The sequence below is a fragment of the Festucalex cinctus genome, chromosome 16, assembly GCF_051991245.1.
Source record: "Festucalex cinctus isolate MCC-2025b chromosome 16, RoL_Fcin_1.0, whole genome shotgun sequence".
NCBI classification, from domain to species: domain Eukaryota; kingdom Metazoa; phylum Chordata; class Actinopteri; order Syngnathiformes; family Syngnathidae; genus Festucalex; species Festucalex cinctus.
In genome coordinates, this window is record NC_135426.1 from 24187983 (window position 1) to 24208795 (window position 20813).

The following is a 20813-nucleotide window of genomic DNA, read 5'->3' on the forward strand; positions in this document are numbered from 1 at the left end:
TATATATTGTCAGAATACATCGCTTGGATGAAATGTATGCATTTGCACATGTTTGGAATAAATTATCACATGACCAGAGCTGTTTACTTCCTGGTTACACCTTGAGAAGAAGATGGCTTCCTCAACTCGTCCCAACATACATAAAACATACATTTTCACCTATGTTTCATCCATTATTTTTTGAATTTATTATTTAAAGGGCTATCAATGACACCTGATTTTGATTTTTATATGTCTGGGGGTGGGGGGGGGGGGGGGGGGGAATTGATTAAATGGGTTAAAACAATGACGAAAATTTGCCGTAAACACTCTTAAAAGTTAGCTTAATGCTAACTCATCATGAGCAATTGTGTAAAGTTACATTTTACTGCAAATTTCAAACTTTCATGTAAAATTATGTCATGTTTATGTTTATCATTAAAACATTTTATTCCATAGGTAGTTATTGGACCCAAATCAGGAACAAAACAAAAAAAAAGTCAGTGCAGTAACCATTATATTTGTGCTGTATTATCAATTCAGAGACTCTCCACAGCAGTAGAAGTATTTGTACTTGGATACTTATTAAGGCTGTGATTGGCTGGCGACCAGTCCAGGGTGTCCCCCGCCTACTGCCCAGAGCCAGCTGAGATAGGCTCCAGCACCTCCCCGCGACCCTTGTGAGGAATAAGCGGTCAAGAAAATGGATGGATACTTATTAAGGCATCGGCAACAGAAAATGACCACAAGGGGGACGACAAATAACACCTGAACACGCCTCCTAGCTGACGCGAAGTCACGTGGCCAAAACCCCAACCTTGAAGACAGCTGTTTTTTTCTCGTTTTTTTTATTTATTTATTTTTTTTATTTACGACGCGTCACCAGCCAGTCAGCCAATAACGGGTTACTTTCGCTGGCACCAAAACATTATTTGGCTGCCTTGTAACTTGATGTCGATGCACCGGAAGTTGGAATAAAGTCGCGCTTACGACGGGGGAGTTCTCCTTTTCTTTTCTTTCCTTTTCTTTTCTTTTTCTCTCTTTTTTTTTTTTTTTTTGCCACATCGCTGGAACACAAAGTGTGGAAAATGCGCATCATGCTCCTCGTCGCGCTACAAATTTCCAGCGTCGTGCTGGTGGCGGCTTTGCCTCCGCGGTGCGACTCGGAGGTTCGAGGTAACGTCTGCTTTTATTTGCGGGGCTTTTGTTGTTGTTGTTTGCCGTTGCACAAATTCGACGATGACGCGTGCATGCTCGTACCGTGGTTTCTTGTGGCTCCCAACTCGAACCTTCCAGTTCGCGTTTCCAGCTTTTGCACAATCATAAAGTTACATATCCATTTTTTTGTTGACATGATCGTGATTCTGGCTGGACTAAAGTCTCAATAAACCAGCTGTGGATCCGGTGGAAGGTTACGTGTTCAATTTGCGCAATATTTTGAGAGGGAAAACGGTATTTTGTACAAGAATCAAGTTGGATTTCTATCTGAAAGTTGAACATTTTCAGTTGAAGTTCGAGTAGGCAAACTAAAAGTACTCAATTTCACCAGAAGAAAAGCAGAATGTTCAATGACACAATTTTACAAATAGGACTAAAGCATATTTTTTTTAAAGTCAGGATATAACAGAATTTTGTGATCCATTTTTACATGAATAAAGTCCTAAATTCTACATGAACCTCAGCAAGAAAATGTCATTAACATTGCAATTTTACAAAAGCATTCTTCACAAGGAAAAACGTAATCAACATGAAAACGCAACTTCATGTCTTCATTTGACAAGAAAATGTGTTCTAACTTTGCCTGCGTGTCTTCCAGGTCACTGCAAGCCAATCGTGGAAGAAAAACGTGAGTGGAAGAGCTTTCAAGACGCCCAGTAGTCTTTTCACAAAAAGTCACACTGATGGAATGTGACTTGAGAAGCCGTCCGGCCTGTGTCGCATGTGTTGCATTTCGAGATGATCTGCAGCTGCATGAAATGTTCACGTTCTCATTTCCAGCAGCGCCAAGATCATCATATGAACAATCTCACGGCATACTGCCAAACCAAAATATCCCCCCCAAAAAATGATTTGTACTGGAAGAAACACATCTCAGATTCAGCAAAACATCCCAAAAAGGAAAAAATTGGCTTTTTGTGACTTTAATGTTCATATTTTTAGTTTTTGTGACATCTCAAACAATAAAAATGAGATTGAGAAAGAGCTTTTAATGGAAAATAATTGACGGTTTTTATTGGCTAATCCAGTGGTGTCCAAACTCCGGCCCGGGGGCCATTTGCGGCCTGCCGTCCATTTTTCAGTGGCCCTCGACAAATGCTTAAAATGGCATTTGACTCAGTTCAAATAAAATAAATGAAACAAAAATGTTTGGAGATGGTCAAAGTAAGAAGGTATCGAAAAACAGGTGCCATTAAAGGTTAACGAAAACTAATGAAAAAACTCAAATTCAAAAAACAATATTGTTACTGAAATAAAATAAAAATGAAAATGCTTTTTATAAAACAAAAACTAACTGAAACTACATTTTAGCAAACATGTCCTTACGTTTTAGTCTTTTGGTAATTAATTTAATGCACGAGCCTTTGGGGATGATTTTAAATCTGATTTTTAGTCGATTTATTTTGATATAAACCGGAATAATGACGTTTGAAAGTATGTCACACAGAAGTGACGTCATCTAGCAGCAGCCAATAAAAAAGCACCAAAAGATGACATTGCTCCCATGATGTTTTTTTTAATATTGTGCACAGTAATACACTTTAAAAAAAAAAAAATACTAATACTGAAACGAACAAATTAAACTAAAACTAAGCATTTTTTTTAAAGAACTAAACTAATAAAAACTAACAGAACCACCCTGAAAACTAATAATAAACTAAAATGAAAAATTCCAAAACCAGAATAACCCTACTGCCATATTACAAATGAATTGGTTTATATGCTGTAGCATTTTTCTAAATATGCAAAAGCACAAATAAATAATTTGTACAATTTTTCGGACTAAACTCATAACATGATGTGGCCCTTGCGTCCTTCGGATTTTCTGTCTGTGGCCCTCACATGAAAAAGTTTGGACACCCCTGAGCTCATCATTGATCTCAAATCCAAAGCGACGCGACACCGCCACCTACAGGGATCCGTTAGTCATCGCAACGTTTACCAAGCTGATTTTCACGCCGTCCATCGCTGCCGTTTGATTTTTCCGCCTCAGCCAAATGCGAGGAGATGCAGCTGTCGTACTGCGACGACATGGCGTACACGCACACGCTGTTCCCCAACATCCTGGGCCACGGCGCCCGCCAGGACGCCGAGAGCGGCGTCGAGTACCTCCTCATGAGCGTGCTGGAGACGCTGCTGGGCGGCGAGTGCCACCGGGAAGTGCGCATGCTGGGCTGCGCCGTGCTGGCGCCGCGCTGCGAGAACGACAAGGCGCTGAAGCCCTGCCGGCGCACCTGCGAGGCCGCGCGCAAGCGCTGCGTCCACGCCTTGGAGGCCATCCAGATGGCCTGGCCCTACTTCCTGGACTGCGACCGCTTCTTCGTGGCCGACGAGGAGGGATGCTACGACCCGCTCCGCGACCTCGCAGGTGAGCGACAACCTGCGGTGCGGTTGCGGTGCGGTTGCGGTGCGGTTGCGGTGTGGTCCGGCGACGCAAGCAATTAGATTCCATTCATTCGAATGGTGCAGTTGACACCGCTTGCGGGTGCGTTGCGTGTCGACTGCGTCTCAGCTGCGGCCTTCCGCAAGGATAGACCTATTTTCTATTTTTGCCGGACGCCGCAGCGGGAGGCCTCCGGCAAATGGCAAGCTAGCACAAAACACATCGAGCGGGACAGGAAGACCGACGCAGTTTCAAAATAAATTTCCGGTTACCTTTCAGAATAAAACACTCGCCAGCTCCTATTTCGCAAGCTTTTCAGCAAAACGTGACGTGGGCGTCGCCGGGCCATGTGCTCATTCACGGTTTAGACACCAGCGAACATGGACGAGGAGAGGTTTATATTGGAGGTGGAAAACCACAAAATAATATATGACACGGCACATCCTTTTTACGAGGACAACCAAAAAAAGGATGCTGCATGGAATCTCATAGCAGAAGAAGAAGAAAAGGTTCAATCAAAAGAAGTCCACCTCTCTTTCTGCTTCTCTGTTGAGCACAGACTTTCTGTATGTTTGTCGTTGTGAAATGCCACATGATCCCGCGAGACACGTCGGGAAGTGGGCGGCGACGGAGCTGCCGGACCGCAGCTGTGCGGAGCCGGTGTGGATTGACAAAAAAATTGACCCGTCCGGAGCACGCAGTCAAGACGCACCGCAACCGCACCGCAACCGCATCCGGTGAAAACCCGGGGTCACGGATGCTCTTTTTCTTTTATTTATTTTGTATTTTTATATCTGGAAAGTAACCGCACAAAAACTATGTCAGACTAAAGAAGTGAATGCCAAAAACAGGTGTGATGATTATAACACTGAATAGAAAAAAAAAAAAAAAAAAAGACAATTGCCATGCCGGAACAGGAAGGGACAGACTGCAGGAACAAAAAATAAAAAATAGCACCAAAAACTGTAAAGAATTTGCGGTTTAACAGGCACGAAAAACAGGAACGGGACTACAAAACCAGTAGGAAACAAGAGCTCAGGCTAAACCAGTGCTTCTCAAATAGTGGGGCGGGCCCCCCCCCCCAGGGGGCCACAAGGCTCCATCAAGGGGGGCGCATTTGACCTCGAGGAACATGCTTTTTTATTTATTTATTTTTTTATTTTTATTTTTTTTACTGTCCTAGAATAAAGTGCAATTGCACCTCCACTACATTAGGGGGCAGTGGCGCTCATTATTGGCAGAGTGTGTGCAGGGAGCATTCGCTCAGTGGTGTAGGGTTTTGTTCGCACTGAGCATGTGCGCTTTGCACACAGCAAAAAAAAAAAAAAAAAGGAAGAAATCAGCACAAATTATTTTAGATTTTTGTTTTTCAGGTTAAAGTTGTTTTTTTTCTCTTTTTTTTAATATTGTGAGTTAATGTTGGTGAGTTTGAAAGCATTATTATTTATTGATTTTATGTCATTTTATTTTTCCGTATCATATGGTTTGACATGGTCAGTCAAAAAAATGTTTATAGTTTAATTAAGGATTTAATTGTATTTTCGAATTTCAGATGCACTTTAAATCTTTTTTGTTACAGTTAGTAAAGCTATTCTTTGTTGTAAGTTGCTCCATATTTCTTTTTCTTTTTTTTTATCCTCTTATACGTTAATACGGATACAGTGTTATGCACAAGTGTGCTTATAACAATTTTATAGAGAAATTATACTATTTATAGTCGCGTGGGGGTGTGGGGGGTGCGAGATGTTTTCTTCGGGGGGGCATGACAGAAAATAATTGAGAAGCACTGGTATAAGAATGACAACTTTCATGCAGGAACAGGAACCAATATCTCATAGAACAGGAATGTGGACTAAAGAAAAAAAAAAAAAAAAAAAAAAAACAGCACTAAAAAGATTGTGACACTGAATAGTCTTTGTTAGTTGAAAAAATGACAACTTCCAAGCAAGAACAGGAACGGAGATTCCACAGGAACAGGAATGTAGACGAATTACTAAAGAAAAAAAACAAAACGGCACAAAAATAATGATAACACTGCTTGCTCTTTGTTAGTGAAAAATAACTTCCCTGCAGCAACAGGAACAGAAAGTTGTAAGGAACAGGAATGTAGACAAAAAAAACACGTGAGGGAATTCCTTCTTTATTTGCAGTACGTTTACAACAGAATCAATGCTCTGCATTATATATGAAATCCGAAACAATATCATCATCATCTGTCTTGCTTGCCAATGTCGTCGTTAAATTGACAAACAAATGAAAAAAAAATAATTATGTTGGCTTCACATTTGAGTGTGACTCAACAAATTAGAAAACAATCGATTAAAAACCAAAAAACCCCAAAAAATCTGTGAAACTCCGGGAAAGTGATGCTTGGAGTTACATTTTTTTTTTTTTGGTTGACTTTAGCTGCGGAATGTTCCCATCTGGCATGCACACGCGCTCGTCTGGCTCCAAGAAAGTTCGAGCGGGATGCCAGATTTCCCCCCAGCCTCCCTTTTGGATTTTCTTGCGTCTGTTTTCATTGGACGCTTGTTTTCATTTCATTCTCGTCTTGGTTTGCTGTCACGTGACCCGATTCAGCGTCGAGAAACATGACAAAAACCCGACATTAATTGCACCGTAAAGTATTTTCAATGTTTTATCAAGTTGTGAAGTTATGAAAATGAAGTTTTTGCCAGGAAAATGTGCTACAATAAAATAAAATCAGAGAAAAAAAATGAGGACTGTTTTGAGAATAAAGTTATTTATGTTATGTGCTGAGAGGTATGATCCCAAACGCAGACACAAATAAGTGTTCATTTATTCACATTGAGAAACTAAGAGAGCGGTACACAGGAACAGTGGAGCAATAATCCGGCAAAAACACACACAATTCAGTCAATCAATCTTATTGGTTGTGGCTAGACATGTGAGTGACATGGAATTCTCTGATTGGCTGTTGACTCTGTAATTACAGATAGTTCCTGACATCATATAGCCTAAAACGAGTTGAAAATTGTTGCTGTTACATCAACACCAAAACCGACACGTAACGGGGTCGTGAACTCTGGCGCACGGTCATGAACTCGCCTCAAACTTAACCTAGGCATGACCCCAGACACGAGACAAGACCCCTGCATGACTCGAGTCATGACAATTTAAAGGGGAAATCAACACTTTTTTTTTTTTTTTTTTGACAATTATATGTTCTACGCAGCCACACTGGTCGAAATACGGTCTCCTGGTTAATATTGCGTTAGTGGAATATGAGTTAAGCAGCAAAATCCAGCCGTTTTTAATCCATCTCAAGGGGCGGCCATTTTGCCACTTGTTGTCGACAATCATTTATTAACACATTCATTGCCAGACCAGCAAAAAATGCATCATTTGACGTCTTTTTCTGTCAATGGCAGTAAATGAGTTAAACATGGTAAAAATCAACGAAGCAATTATAAATTGTTGATATAATGTACAGCAGGGGTGTCCAAACTTTTTCCTCTGAGGGCCACATACAGAAAAATAGAAAGCTGCAAGGGCCACTTTGATTTTTTATTTTTTTTTTAAAGTTATTTATTAACACATTCATTGCCAGACCAGCAAAAAAATCATTTGTCGTCTTTTTCCGTCAATGGCAGTGAATGAGTTAACCGGAAACAGACGACCTCGGCAGACTGGCTCGAACCATTCGGCTGCGTTAGATGTTGTGGTTCTTCAGCTTTTTGACTTTCATCTTCAGGCGACGTGAGCGTGAGTGGGAACAGAGCAAAGCATTCTTCATTGCAAGCAAGCGCATAACTTATTATTTACAATTATTCGTCCAGTTGACTTCCACAGGAAATTCGGCCGATCCCAATTTCCCGTACAATTGAACAGTCGCTCACACACAGTATCATTGCTTTTTATTGAATCGAAGTGAATTGATTAAAAAGCATTTTTGCTACCTCAGTTGTTAAAAGTAGACGCATTTCCTTTTGCGGCAGCGCAATCGGACGGCGACGACGACTACATGTTCTTGGACGCGCCCCCGGTGGAACCAGCGCTGAAAATCAAATACACGTACCACACCAACGCTCAGCTGAACAACATCTTGAAGAGGACGGAGCAGGAATGCGCCGACATCGCCCGAACTTACAGCATCGGCCGCAGCGCCGAGGGCAGGGAGCTGCTGGTCATCGAGTTCTCCGACAGTCCCGGACAACACGAGTTGCGTACGTCCAAAAAAAAAAACGGCCCTTCAGAATCTCCATCCGCCGGTCCTGAGCCAGTTTTTATTTATTTTTATTTTTTGTTGTTGTGCGCAGTGGAGCCCGAGATGAAGTTTGTGGCCAACGTGCACGGGGACGAGGCGGTGGGCCGGCAGATGCTGGTCTACCTGGCGCAGTCGCTGTGCTCCGAGTACCGCCTGGGCAACGAGCGCGTGCGCAGCCTGGTCAACACCACGCGCGTCCACATCCTGCCCTCCGTCAACCCCGACGGCTTCGAGGCGGCGCTTTCCGGCCACGACGACGGGAACGGCGGCGGCGGCGACGACGACGACGACGAAGAGGTCAGTGATGATCGCTGAATCGTTTTCTTTCAAAAAAAATAATGGGAAACATTAAAGGGACACTTTACTTATTTAGCCATTTTTGGCAGTTAAACATTAATATTTTGCCTATAATAAATTTTATATTTTCATTATTTTTCATATACAATTAGTACCTTTAAAAACACATTTTGCAACTTGCTGTCGACTGAAAATGACATCACAAGGGCTCAGGTAACCAATCACAGCTCAGCTTGCGAATGTCACATGACCAAACCTAGAAAACAGGTGAGCTGTGATTGGTTCCCTGAGCCCTTGTGATGTCATTTTCAGTCGACAGCAAGTTGCAAAATGTGTTTTTAAAGGTACTAATTGTATGTGAAAAATAACGAAAGTATCAAATTAATTAGAGACAAAATATTGACTTTTATTGCTATAATGGGCTAAATAAGTGAAGTATCCCTTTAATAAAAAAAATCATCTTAATAGTATGAAAAGTCTTTTTTTTTTATAGAACAAATGAATATAATTACAATTAAATTCCTTGTGATTTCTCTCTTAAAAAAAATTCTCTTAAAAAAAGAAAAAAAAATTCCTTGTAATTTAAGTTAAATATGACAAAATGTTCAATGTTACAAGAAAATAGTATGTGAAAATAAGCACAGAAGTGGTGTAGCAATATCAATCTAGTTATATTGTTAGAATTATGATTTCAATTCATTTTAATGGAATAAGATGTCATAATGCGAGACAGGAAGTAATGAAATATTGCAATATTAGAGTCCTACTTTTACCCGAGACAGATTGCAGTCTGTTTTTTTTTACAATTAAAAATGTTACATTTGGATTAAAACAGACGCAGTGTTATAAGAAAAAATTTGAACTGTTATGAGAATAACAAACGGAAAAGGTCATAAACCTTACAAAATGTCTAATATTGTGAAAATTGTGTTATTTTTTTCAAGTAAAAAGCATGAGAGAAAAAAAAAGGCATGCTATTATGTGAATAAACTGGTAGCTTTCAATTTAAAAAAAAAATATTTAAAAAATCATATTGTGTTTCTGTGCTACAAGCCAATATAAAATAATTATAATAATAATTATTAATTAATTATTAATTTTAAATAATTATTTATATAATTAATAATAATAATTAATAATACGGGGGAAACAACTGTCATAAGACTTTTTTTTTTTTTTTTTTTTTTTTAATGAAAAGTGCGACAAGGGTTCCCTCTGGTGGTAACAAAAATAATCACTCCATCTCATACAGATCAGTTGCATTTATTTATGTATTTGTGATTGTTGTTTTTTTTGTGTGTTTTGTTTTTTGTTATGTAAAAATTGAAAAACATAAATAAATATTTATTGTGTAATATTTAATGTGGAAAAGCCACATTTTTTTGTTTGTTTGTTTTCATTTATTTCAGTCCGATTTTGGCTTCACTTTTATGTACAATGCATTTGAATGTAATCCTAATTTGAGTGCAGTTTTTTTCTTTTTTTTATTCTAAAATGAAGCTCGGTGTTAATGTTCTAACTGTGCATTATGTTAAATTGCCTTACAAAAATGTAAATGATTACAGTATCTACTTTTTCCGAATAAAACCTGAGAACTATTCGATGTTTTGGTGCGTCTTTTCCAGGGTCGCGGCTACAGTGCAACCAACGTGGGCAAGAACAACGGCCAGAACATCGACCTGAATCGAAACTTCCCCGATTTGACTTCCATCGTTTACAATCGCCGCCGCCAAAAAGGCTACCGCACCGACCACATCCCAATCCCTGACCATTACTGGTTTGGCAAGGTACGGCGCAGCGCGGCGCAGCGTTTGGCATTTGGGTTTGGATCCGTCCGGCGCACGCGGACGCAACCTGTTGCTTTTGCCGCTTTCGCCAAAAGGTGGCGCCCGAGACGTACGCCGTGATGAAATGGATCCGCTCCATCCCGTTCGTGCTGTCGGCCAACTTCCACGGCGGCGATATGGTGGTGTCCTACCCGTACGATCGCTCCAAGCACCCGCTGGATCTGAATCTGTTCTCCCCCACGCCGGATGACAAGGTCAGCAGATGTGACATCGCTCTGTTATTTGGTTCATCATCGGTAGTTGTTTTGAAATGACAATGTCCCATAATTAACTCATTTGCTCCCAATAACGTGTAAATACGTTTTTTTAATGTTCTAAGTGTCCCAAAGACGTTTTTTTGTTTTTTTAATGCTAGAGCATACAGAAGGCTTTGATGCAGCCTCTCAACTGCAAAGAACGGGTGCAGAAATGGTAGTTATTACACAAACGGCCAGCAGGTGGCAGCAGACCAAAGGAGATCAACCAGGGCCATCTAGAAAAAAATTTGTGAAAACTGATGAAATTTAGCTCTCTTCTAATGCTAATTGCTGCAAAACGGAAACAGATAGAAACATACTTTTTTTTTTTCCTGATCAAAGAAGAGACTTTAATCTTTCTTTTGATAGGTTCCATGCTTTTATAACAATCGAACACAATATTCTGTGGGCCTTGCAAAATCAGTCAAAATCCAGTAAAACAGTGAACGGGATTGCGAAATGTGAAAATGGCGGCGAGTGAATGATTTAATGAGTTATTTTTAGAATAGGCTACCTGGTGCCCATGTATGTGGGATACACGAAATCCTTTCTGTTGTGGGATTAACGGAAATGAATATTTTTTTTCAGGTGTTTAAGTTCCTGTCCAGAAGCTACGCGAGCACACATGAAAGCATGTACAACGGGAACACTCGCTGCGGCTCGGCTTACTCTCACAGTCACAGAGGGACCGTGAACGGGGCGCAGTGGGCCAGCAATGCAGGAGGTGAGACAGTTCCGGAGATGGCCAGCAGAGGGAGCCAAATGACCAAAGTTCTGCCGCTGAGCGTCTCTGGGTTAAACAACGCCGTTTTTATGTTTTTGTATTAAGTCAAACCTCGGTTTTCGAACGCTTCTGTTCTAATCTCAACCAAATCGGGTTTCAACCAGAAAAATTGAGAAGTTTATGTCTCAGAACTCGTCCAAAAATTCGGCTCTCGACCAAACTGAAAAAAAAAAAGCCGAGCGTACCTGAACGCGACTCACTCGAATGCTTCCTCCGTAGCACATTCGTGTTCAAAGTTCGTTTGGAGCAGGCCTGTTCATTATTATTATTATTATTATTATTATTATTATTATTATTATTATTGTTATTATTATTATTATTATTATTATTATTTTTATTTTTTTTTAATATTTTTTTTTTGTTTTGCATCGTGTATTATCCCCTAATCATGGATCCAAAGAAAGCAAGTGCAAGTGGTAAAGCTGGTGAAGAAAAGAGGAAAGTAGTGCGCAGAACTATTGAATTTAAAAAATAAATTTTTGCATTTTTTTTCCCATCATTTTAGATAGGATGTCTAAATAAAACAGTGTCTATTTCTACCCTTTTCTATTTATGGTAAACAGTATACAGTGCAGTTTATGGTGTAAAATAGTAAAAAAAAAAAAAAAACGTGGGAAAAGTTTTTTTTAGACTTGGAACGGATGAAAATTATTTACAATAATTATAATGGGAAAAAATTGTTTTGGATTTCGAACAAATCGCTTTCTGGAACGGATTATGTTGGAAAAGCGAGTTTTGACCGTATTTGTGTGGTGGCCAAGGCATGCAAGACTTCAACTACCTCCACACCAACTGCTTCGAGGTGACCGTGGAGTTGGGATGTGAGAAATTCCCACCCGAGGAGGATTTGTTTATCAGCTGGCACGAAAACCAGGAGGCGTTGATGTCGTTTATAGAAGCAGTAAGCATCCTGACCCTTTCTGCTCTTCTTCTTTGGATGCCTTTCAAAATAGATGTAAATACATATTCACAATTCTCTTCAGGTCCACCGTGGCATCAAAGGTATTGTAAGAGATGTGGAGGGAAATGGAATCAAAGGTGCGAGGGTGTCGGTGCGCGGAATACGCCATGACATTACGACAGGTAATATGTGTGTGCCCGCTGCTGTTCGCATCCATGTTTCGAATCGTGCATTTCTTGTAAATGTTTCACTGCTTTCTGTCTTTGCCAAATGTGTGATAGGGTTTCGGCCAATGGCGGCCCGGGGGCCATTTGCTAAAAATGGCATTTGACTCAGTTCAAATGAAATAAAATAAACACAAATGTTTGGAGATGGTATTGGAAAAACAGGTGCCATTAAAGGTTATTTTAGTTGACTAAAACTAATGAAAAAACAAAAATTCAAAAAACAATATTTTTACCGAAATAAAATAAAAACGAAAATGCGTTTTTAAAAAACGAAAACTAACTGAAACTACATTTTATGTTTACAAAACTAACTAAAACTATAATTATAGCAAACATGTCCTCCGTTTGAAAGTACGTCACACAGAAGTGACGTCATTTAGCAGCAGCCAATAGAAAAGCACCTTCAGATTGCATTGCTCGCATGGCGTTTTTTTTAAATGTTGCACACAAGTAATACACATAAAAAAAAAAAAATAACAAAACTAATACTAATATTGAAACTAACAAACTAAACTAAAACTAAGCATTTTTTAAAGAACTAATCAGAACCACCCTGAAAACTACTAAAAACTAACTAAAATGAAAAATTCCAAAACTATAATAACCCTTCTGCCATATTACAAATAAATTGCTTTATATACTGTAGCAAAAGCACAAATAAATTATTTGTACAGTTTTTAGGACTAAACACAATTTCTCTTTGTGACATGATGTGGCCCTTGCGTCCTTCGGATTTTCTGTATGTGGCCCTCAAATGAAAAAGTTTGGACACGCCTGCTTTAGGCAAATGACAAACCCAGTATGCATTTGACATTTAATACAGATTACGTAAATATGTGACTGTAACATTTGTTTTTATTTGGCTTTGTATGACTCGGCTGGTCAGCATTATCAATGAGAATCTGTTCTTAATTGCCTAACCTGGATAAATAAAATAAATGGCTGATTTTATGGACCAAAACAAACTCATTTGACATGAAAAGGGTAGCATGTTTTCAACAATCCTTTTTTTCCCCTGAAACAGCGGAAAACGGAGAATACTGGCGCCTCCTCAGCCCGGGCATTCACATCGTGTCGGCCACTGCGCCCGGTTACACTCGAGCCGCCAAGAAAATCCACCTGCCTCCCATGATGCACTCGGCCGGACGAGTGGACTTTGTCCTGGAGAAGGCGCCGCTGGAGGCCGAGCAGCTGGAGGAGGAGGAGGCGGCGCTCGCCGCCTACGAGCGCTTCGATCCCAACAACCAGTACGAACGCTACACCCAAATGGCCGACGTGAGCCAAAGCCCCGCCGAGCGAGTGGAGAAGCCCTGGTGGTGGAACTACTTCGTCCTGCCGGGGGCGCCGTCTCCCACCTGGCTGCTCTTGAGCCACTAGCTCACGTTCTTTTCATGCTTAGCGCTTCCGCTCTCATGTATTGCCTAATTACGTTTGTGCACCTGATTTCAACATTCAGCCACTTGCGCGGTGAACCCTCATTTATCGCTGGTTCCAAACCCACGTGCCACTGCTCCAAATCTGGGATAGTCAGGCCAGAAATACGAGTCCACATTTGTGTATTTGATGTCATCAGTCACATAAATCATTACAGTACCATGTTTTTTAAAGAGAGGATTCCTTTCATTGACTGCAACGTAATGACATCATCATTTGTGTTCAGTTGTTGAGTGCGAGTGGAACAAACACGGCATTGTTTTCCATGCGGGACACGACATGATTTATGGCTTGCGGTTACGCCGTCCGCTGTCCCGTCAAATGCAAGTCACGAGAAACCGCCAAATTCAGAGTCCGACATGAGTAATGGGTGATAAACGACAAGTTTTCAAGCCTTCACATCCTTAAGGTCGTATCGCTTCCGACAACAGCGCGCAGAAGCCGCCCACGTCACCGTGCCAAGTGTGGTGTTGGGTTGCACATGGTTCTGGCCTTCGTTTATAAGATCTTCCATTTTCTAGAAGGAAAGTAATGCTGGATAGTTTCCAGAAAAAGTTATATTTTTGAGAAAACAAGTCAATGTTTTTCCATGAATTTTTTGGGGGAAGAAGCATTCAAATGTTTTTTTTTTGTTTTTTTATGTAAAATTGTAACTTTATTAAAACTCCATCCATCCGTTCTCTGTATGGCTTTTTCTGCTGAAAAAAAAAGCAGCTGTAAACAATTGTAACAGTGGGAGGCTTTTCTACTAGTAAAAATGTGATAGAAATCATTGAACAACATATATATCCACGTCTGGTTATAATAGAGAGAGAAATTAAATATTTACAGTACTATTCATATTGCAATATTTATTATCACAGGTTACATACATTGTGAGTTGAAAACGCTCATAAAACATTTACGTCTATCTTAAACATAAGGAGTAAACATAAAATGATAAAGTGATATGAAATCAAAAGTGACATAGGCCTACCTTCTGTTCCATGACACATTAAATATGGCGGACGGGTTTACGTCTCCATGCAGGGCCAATCCGTTCAAGAAGGGCAATTTGGTGTCTCACTGGGGCATACCAAAAGGATTGTGGAAACGGGTGAACCTGTAAGGTAATTACCTCCGTTTGTGTACTTTATGAAGTGAAAAAAAACAACAACAACTCTCATATTATATACAAACTTTGAGAATTTATGCAACATCACGTCATTGTATTATTTAGTTAATAAATGGAAGTAATGTGTTTTCTTGTTGGCATTAATTAACCCCTTCTTAGCCGTGGTAATAGTTCATGCTAATTCTCTTGCTGTGGCTAATTATTCGGTGAGTAGCGAGTTAGCTTGTGAATCAGGATGTTTAATGTCATTAAAAGTTTAAAACAAAGCCCAATATTCCTTTACTGAGTTAACGTTCTCTAGACCATCTGGGAAAAACTATAAACTATATGAGGCTATTGTTAAAACAAGAGCAACGGCAGCTACATACTTTATAAACCACGTTAGCTTGTGCTAATGAGCGCTAACGTTGCTATGAGAGGCGCTCATCTTTAGAACAATACTATTTTGTGGCTTTATTTTTGTTTAAGTGCACTGCATCATATGTCAGTCTTTCTAATGCTGACTTACCCCTCATATAAATATAAATACTGAACAATTCAAGTTAATTTGACAGGACGAATTTTAAATTGTTATCTGGTTAAAACCCCTTATCATACGAGCAATTTTGCCGAAAATGCTTTAAAAAAAGTTGCATTCAAAGTACGTTTAGCTGTTCCTGAACCATTTAGAGTATCGGCATAGTTTATATATATATTTTTTTAAGAATGTTTGCCCGCCAGAGACCCATCCGAATTTTAAGGGGTTTTAATAAAAACAGCTACAGTTGTAAAATTCGTCATTTAGTAGCAGCTTTTCGGACAACAACAACAACAACAATATAATATATAATAATAATAATAAAAAAAAGAGTTTTAATTTCCACTAAAATTTAAATGAGAATTGTTTTAGCTTTGTTGAAGACAGAAAGGAGCCAGTCGTGCATATGCCCGTTTATTTGTTGCAAAAGGTTAAATAAAAAAAAAAAAAAAAAAAAAAAAAGTAACAGTAAGCTAGAGCGAGTGTGCTGAAACATGCTTGGCGATAAATAGCAGAACGTGACTTTCTGAAGTCATTCACTGCCGTGGACGTTTTTATTCGTCAGCTGGGAATCTAACTGTTGCAATGCTTCTCATTTGTGTAAATGTCAAAAACATTTGGACGATGGGATGATTTCACAGTGTGTTTTATTGACTGAAGACCAAAGGGAAGGCTGTTGTTCTTTGGAAGAAATCCAGAGAGCCCTCAGATGTCCGCCATTTAGCTGCGGCTTAACGTATAAGTGAAAGAGACGCAACTTGTGACCCCGGCATGATCTTGGCGTAGCACCCGCAGCCTGCACCGGGAGCCTTGTCTGCGCCCATCTCATCCAGCGCCGGTGTTTTGCGGCCAATCGCACTGAAAACCACACCGCAAACGAGGCGAAATGGCCGCGTGGTTCCTCAGTAATACTTCTTTGTTTGTGTGTGTGTTTTTTTTTTTCCAGAAGCGAGCGACAACGCAGGGTGTCACGTGACTGCCGTCTTCTGAGCTCAAGAAAATTTTTGAAGGTAAATGAATTATCAAAATGATAATGAATCATTTAGATATATATTTTTTTTTTTAATTGTCCAAATCTTTGGTCAGCATCTCAACAGTAAGTATTCTCCAATATCAGTAATTTTCAATGAAAGCAGCTTTGTGTTGACTCAAAATAACACATTTGCTTTTACTTTGGATTACAATAATCAACTTTTTTTTTTAAACTATTTTCTGACATGGTACAGACTGAACCAGGAACTGTATCGTAATTAATTTGTCGGTTCACTTTCTACAATTTGAAATGTAATGCTTTTTATTTTTATTTTTATATATATATATATAAATAAAAGGATGACATTAATACATGTTTTTGTAAAGTAACCAGTTCATCGATTAATAAAAAAAAAAAAAAAAAAACGACACATTTATCGATTATTAAAATAATTGTTAGTTGCAGCCTTATTTCAGTCAGTGCAGTACATCATATAACATGACTAGTCACCTACAAACATATATTTTTTTATTAATATTTTTATTAATATTTGTATTATGACAACCCGAGGAAAAACCCTTCAAGCATTTTTGAAACGACGTGTGAGTTTGCAGGAGTAACTTGGATGGAATGTTGCACACTAGAGACGAATGATTTAATGAAAAAAAAAAAGGTAATGTGAAAAATTAAAAGTAATGTGGAAAAAAAACAAAACTGAATGTTCACGGGATAAACTCAAAATGTTACCAGAATACCACGTTTTTATTTGGGGAAAAAATAACACTTAAAAAAAGAAGAAGAGATTTTCCATTGAGAAAACATATTTCATATTTACAGTATGACAAAAAATGTAAGGGCGTGTTTTAGCAGAAAAAAAAAGACTTGTCGTGAAGAGTCTGAGCTATCTCGTCCAAAAGAACATGGCAGCGATCTGCTTGGAGCGGCTGTGAGTCGGCAGCAGCTGGCCGAATTGTGGCAGCGAGTGTCGGGCCGAATCAGCGCACGCTTCTCGGGCTTCCTTGGGCCCAGACCCGCGGCCTCTTGTTGTTTTATTTATTTTTTCCTGCCCTCTCGTCTCAAAAAGCAACCACACTTATGGGCGTGACAACTTTGAGCACGAGCTGCCTCGAAAACAAAACAAAACAAAACAAAAACAGCCAACAATACCATAGCCTTGAGGAAGAAGGTTGATCTGGACAGATGACACCGAACACTCGCACCACTCTTGTTAGCTCATTCTTTGCCGCGTTTTTTTTTTTTTTTTTTTTTGCATTTGCATCGTATTTAGCCGATAATTCTAATATGTCGCCTCTCCGATTTCACGAGTGTTTCTTAAGCTACTCAGCCATGAAAATGAGACAAAACGAGTACATTTGGTTTACATAAGGCAAAGTAAAAGCGCTTTACAAAAGCAAAGGAATAAGGATTTTAAATAATGTTTTTAAATAAATGGATGGAAACGAGAATATGTTTTCACACGATTCAGTGAGAAAATAATTGACAGATAAACAACACATTTTACTCACATTTTTTTAATCAGCAATACAAGTAAACTTTTCTAGATTTTTTTTGTTGCACTGATTCTCAATCTGCCTTTGATTTTTCTGTAGTACATCAGCTTTTCATCCTCATCGTGATAATAATAATAATAATCATAATAATCATAAGCATAATAATACAATAATGTAATATTAATATATTTAGTAATATTCATGAATTAATGGTTATGTTAGTGTATTTTTTTTTCTGAAACGTCATAGCTATAAATTACAGCACATGGTAAAATCAGGTTTTCATCATCATCATGATAATAATAATAATAATAATAATAATACAATAATGCAATATAGTAATATTCATGAATTAAGGTTTATGTTCAGCATCAAGCTATAAATTACAACACATGGTAAAATCAGGTTTTCATCATGATGATAATAATAATAATAATAATAATAATAATAATAATGCAATAATGCAATATAGTAATATTCATGAATTAAGGTTTATGTTCAGTATCAAGCTATAAATTACAACACATGGTAAAATCAGGTTTTCATCATGATAATAATAATAATAATAATAATAATAATAATAATAATAATGCAATAATGCAATGTAGTAATATATTTAGTAATATTCATGAATTAAGGGTTACGTTCAGCAACAAGCTATAAATTAATTACAACACATGGTAAAATCTGTATTGCGCAAACTTTTATGGGACAAACTTAAAAGCAAAAAAAATAAATACATCAAAAGCCTAATGTGCTCGAAGAAAAGTAAAGACAATTTTGAAAACATTGTCAAAATTAGACATCAAGCCATCTCTGATGAAATGTTGCTTTTGACCGCTGACTTTTGTTGCAGTCCTATAAAGAACACCAAAAGACAAAATCACGTTGCATGACAATAATTGTCGTATCTGCTGGTGGTTTTCCGCCCCAAGGCGGCGCGCGAGCTGTGACGAGAACGAGGCGCAAACAAACCAACACCTTTTGCGCTTGCTAATAAAGGCTATTAGGTAATGGCTTCCTCTTCTTGTCATCATCCGTCATAATTACACCGCCGTTTCTTCACCTTGCATCCATTTGCGGTCTTGAGATCAAACAGTCCAGTTAGCCGAGCGGTGCTAATCTGTAGCATGTGTCGCGTTAGCGGTTAGCGGCTTCTGCCTGCGGCTAAAATACAAAAACAGGCTTTGGAAAAAAACAACTTTTTCTGCTCAAGACCCAAACTTGGTGCAGTCTGACTAATATAACGTGTATATTGCTGTGACATCAACAACATCTACCCGCCCTTTATATATATTTATATTCAAGTTTATGATATTAGCGTTCTTGTCGCGCTAACACACACAAAAAAAAAAAGTGTCGCGCAATCACTTTGAGTTGGGCAAACTCAGACTTTGTGCCTCCCGGTCCCATGTTGGTCAGTCGATAAGCTTCCATTAAGCGCGGCTAGGCTGTCAACGCAACCCGCGACCTCCCTCTCCTCTCGCCCCCTCGGAGCCCAACTGGCCCGCGATGTCCCGTATCAATATGAATTCCCGCCTCTCTTTTTATAATTCCCACCGTCCATTAGTGTCAAGTATCAGTTTCCTCCCATGCGCTATCGATTCCCGTACGTATGCCGGTCTTAAAAACACCTCGCAAGCGCTTCTCAAGTCTCTTCAAAGAATCCAGCGGCAGTCAGTTGTGTCGTAGTCGGAACGGGATTCATCGCGAAATTGAAATTGGAAGTAGATTTCATGTCAATTAACTCATTCACTCGCCGCCATTTTCACAGAAGCAGTCCCGGCTGCTTTACTGGATTTTGACTGATTTTGCAAGGCCCACAGAATATTGTGTTCTATTGCTATAAAAGCATCAAAAGAAAGATTAAAGTCTCTTCTTTCATCAGGAAAAAAAAAGTATGTTTCTATCTGTTTCCGTTTTGCAGCAATTAGCATTAGAAGAGAGCTAAGTTTCATCAGTTTTCACAAATCTATTTAAAATTCTAAGTAATTTAGCTTTTTCTAGATGGCCCTGGTTGATCTCCTTTACTCTGCTGCCACCTGCTGGCCGTTTGTGTAATAACTACCATTTCTGCAACCGTTCTTTGCAGTTGAAAGGCTGCATCAAAGCCTTCTGTATGCTCTAGCATAAAAAAACAAAACAAAAAAACGTTTAAATACGTCTTTGGGACACTTAGAACATTAAAAAAAAACGTATTTATACGTTATTGGGAGTAAATGAGTTAAAGACCTGAAGTCAGAATATTATCAGATAAATAATGTACCGTTGCGAGAGGAAACTTGTATTTTTATGACGAGTCACATATTTAAACTCCCTTTGGGACGAGCACGTTTAACCTTTGACCTCGGTCATGTCGCCGCCACACGCGCCTTTCATCCGATACACCCGGGTTGTAATCCCTCAGCCCCCATTCAATTTACAGAGACCCTTCTGTCACTGCAGACCGCAACGTGCGCCACAGCCACTGATCAATAAGTCCCCTGAAAGACGCCCCCCCCCCCCCAGGTCGCGATCCGGTTGCGTCTCCTAATGAATGGGCTCTTGTTTAGGATGTCAAGTACCGTGTCACTCAGCCCCTTTCAATGATCCATGAGGATGCAAATGAGCGCCTTCGTGGGGGGATTTTAAAAAAATATGTTTATTGAGCAACTTTTAGAGGTAGTAAAATATTGGAGTTTTTTTTATTTTTATTTATATTTTTATTTATTTATTTATTTTTATTAAAATCTTAGTCAATATTTTTCAAATCTAACAAGTTCTGGGATCTCCAAGGGCAGTAGAATGTTTTCAAAAGTTCAATAAAAACAATTGTTTCGACACTTAAATAAAGTATTGCAAAATTTCAAAATTTCTGAAGTATTAAATTTTTTACTTATCTTAGTTTTAATTTCACACAAAAACAGAAGGTGCAGAGTTTTCCCAGAGTCAACAGCATCTTGGAATTTTTTTTTATTTGTATTATTTTTTTTAAAATTTAAATTAATTTCCTGAAGTTAACACTTAAAAAAAAAAAAAAAAAAAAAAAAAAAAAAAAAAAAAATCGGCCATATGGCTCTTCAAAATGGCCGATGCCGATATTCTTCAAAATGCTGAATATTGGTGCCGATAATCGGCCTAACCGATAATCGGCCTATCCCTCATTAAAATAGTTGTTGATTAAC

The 20813-nt window shown here is 38.9% G+C and overlaps 1 protein-coding gene across 1 annotated transcript; it reads left to right on the top strand.

Annotated features, from left to right (window-relative positions):
- Positions 1–292: 292 nt before the first annotated feature.
- LOC144003854 (carboxypeptidase Z-like) lies at positions 293–14777 on the top strand. The gene is made up of 11 exons (XM_077500495.1): positions 293–1155; positions 1796–1825; positions 3191–3565; positions 7540–7767; positions 7861–8105; positions 9731–9892; positions 9988–10146; positions 10777–10912; positions 11734–11873; positions 11956–12055; positions 13125–14777. The coding sequence occupies exons 1-11, from the start codon at positions 1068–1070 to the stop codon at positions 13475–13477; spliced, it is 2016 nt and encodes a 671-aa protein (XP_077356621.1). The 5' UTR covers positions 293–1067; the 3' UTR covers positions 13478–14777.
- The last annotated feature ends 6036 nt before the right edge of the window (positions 14778–20813 follow it).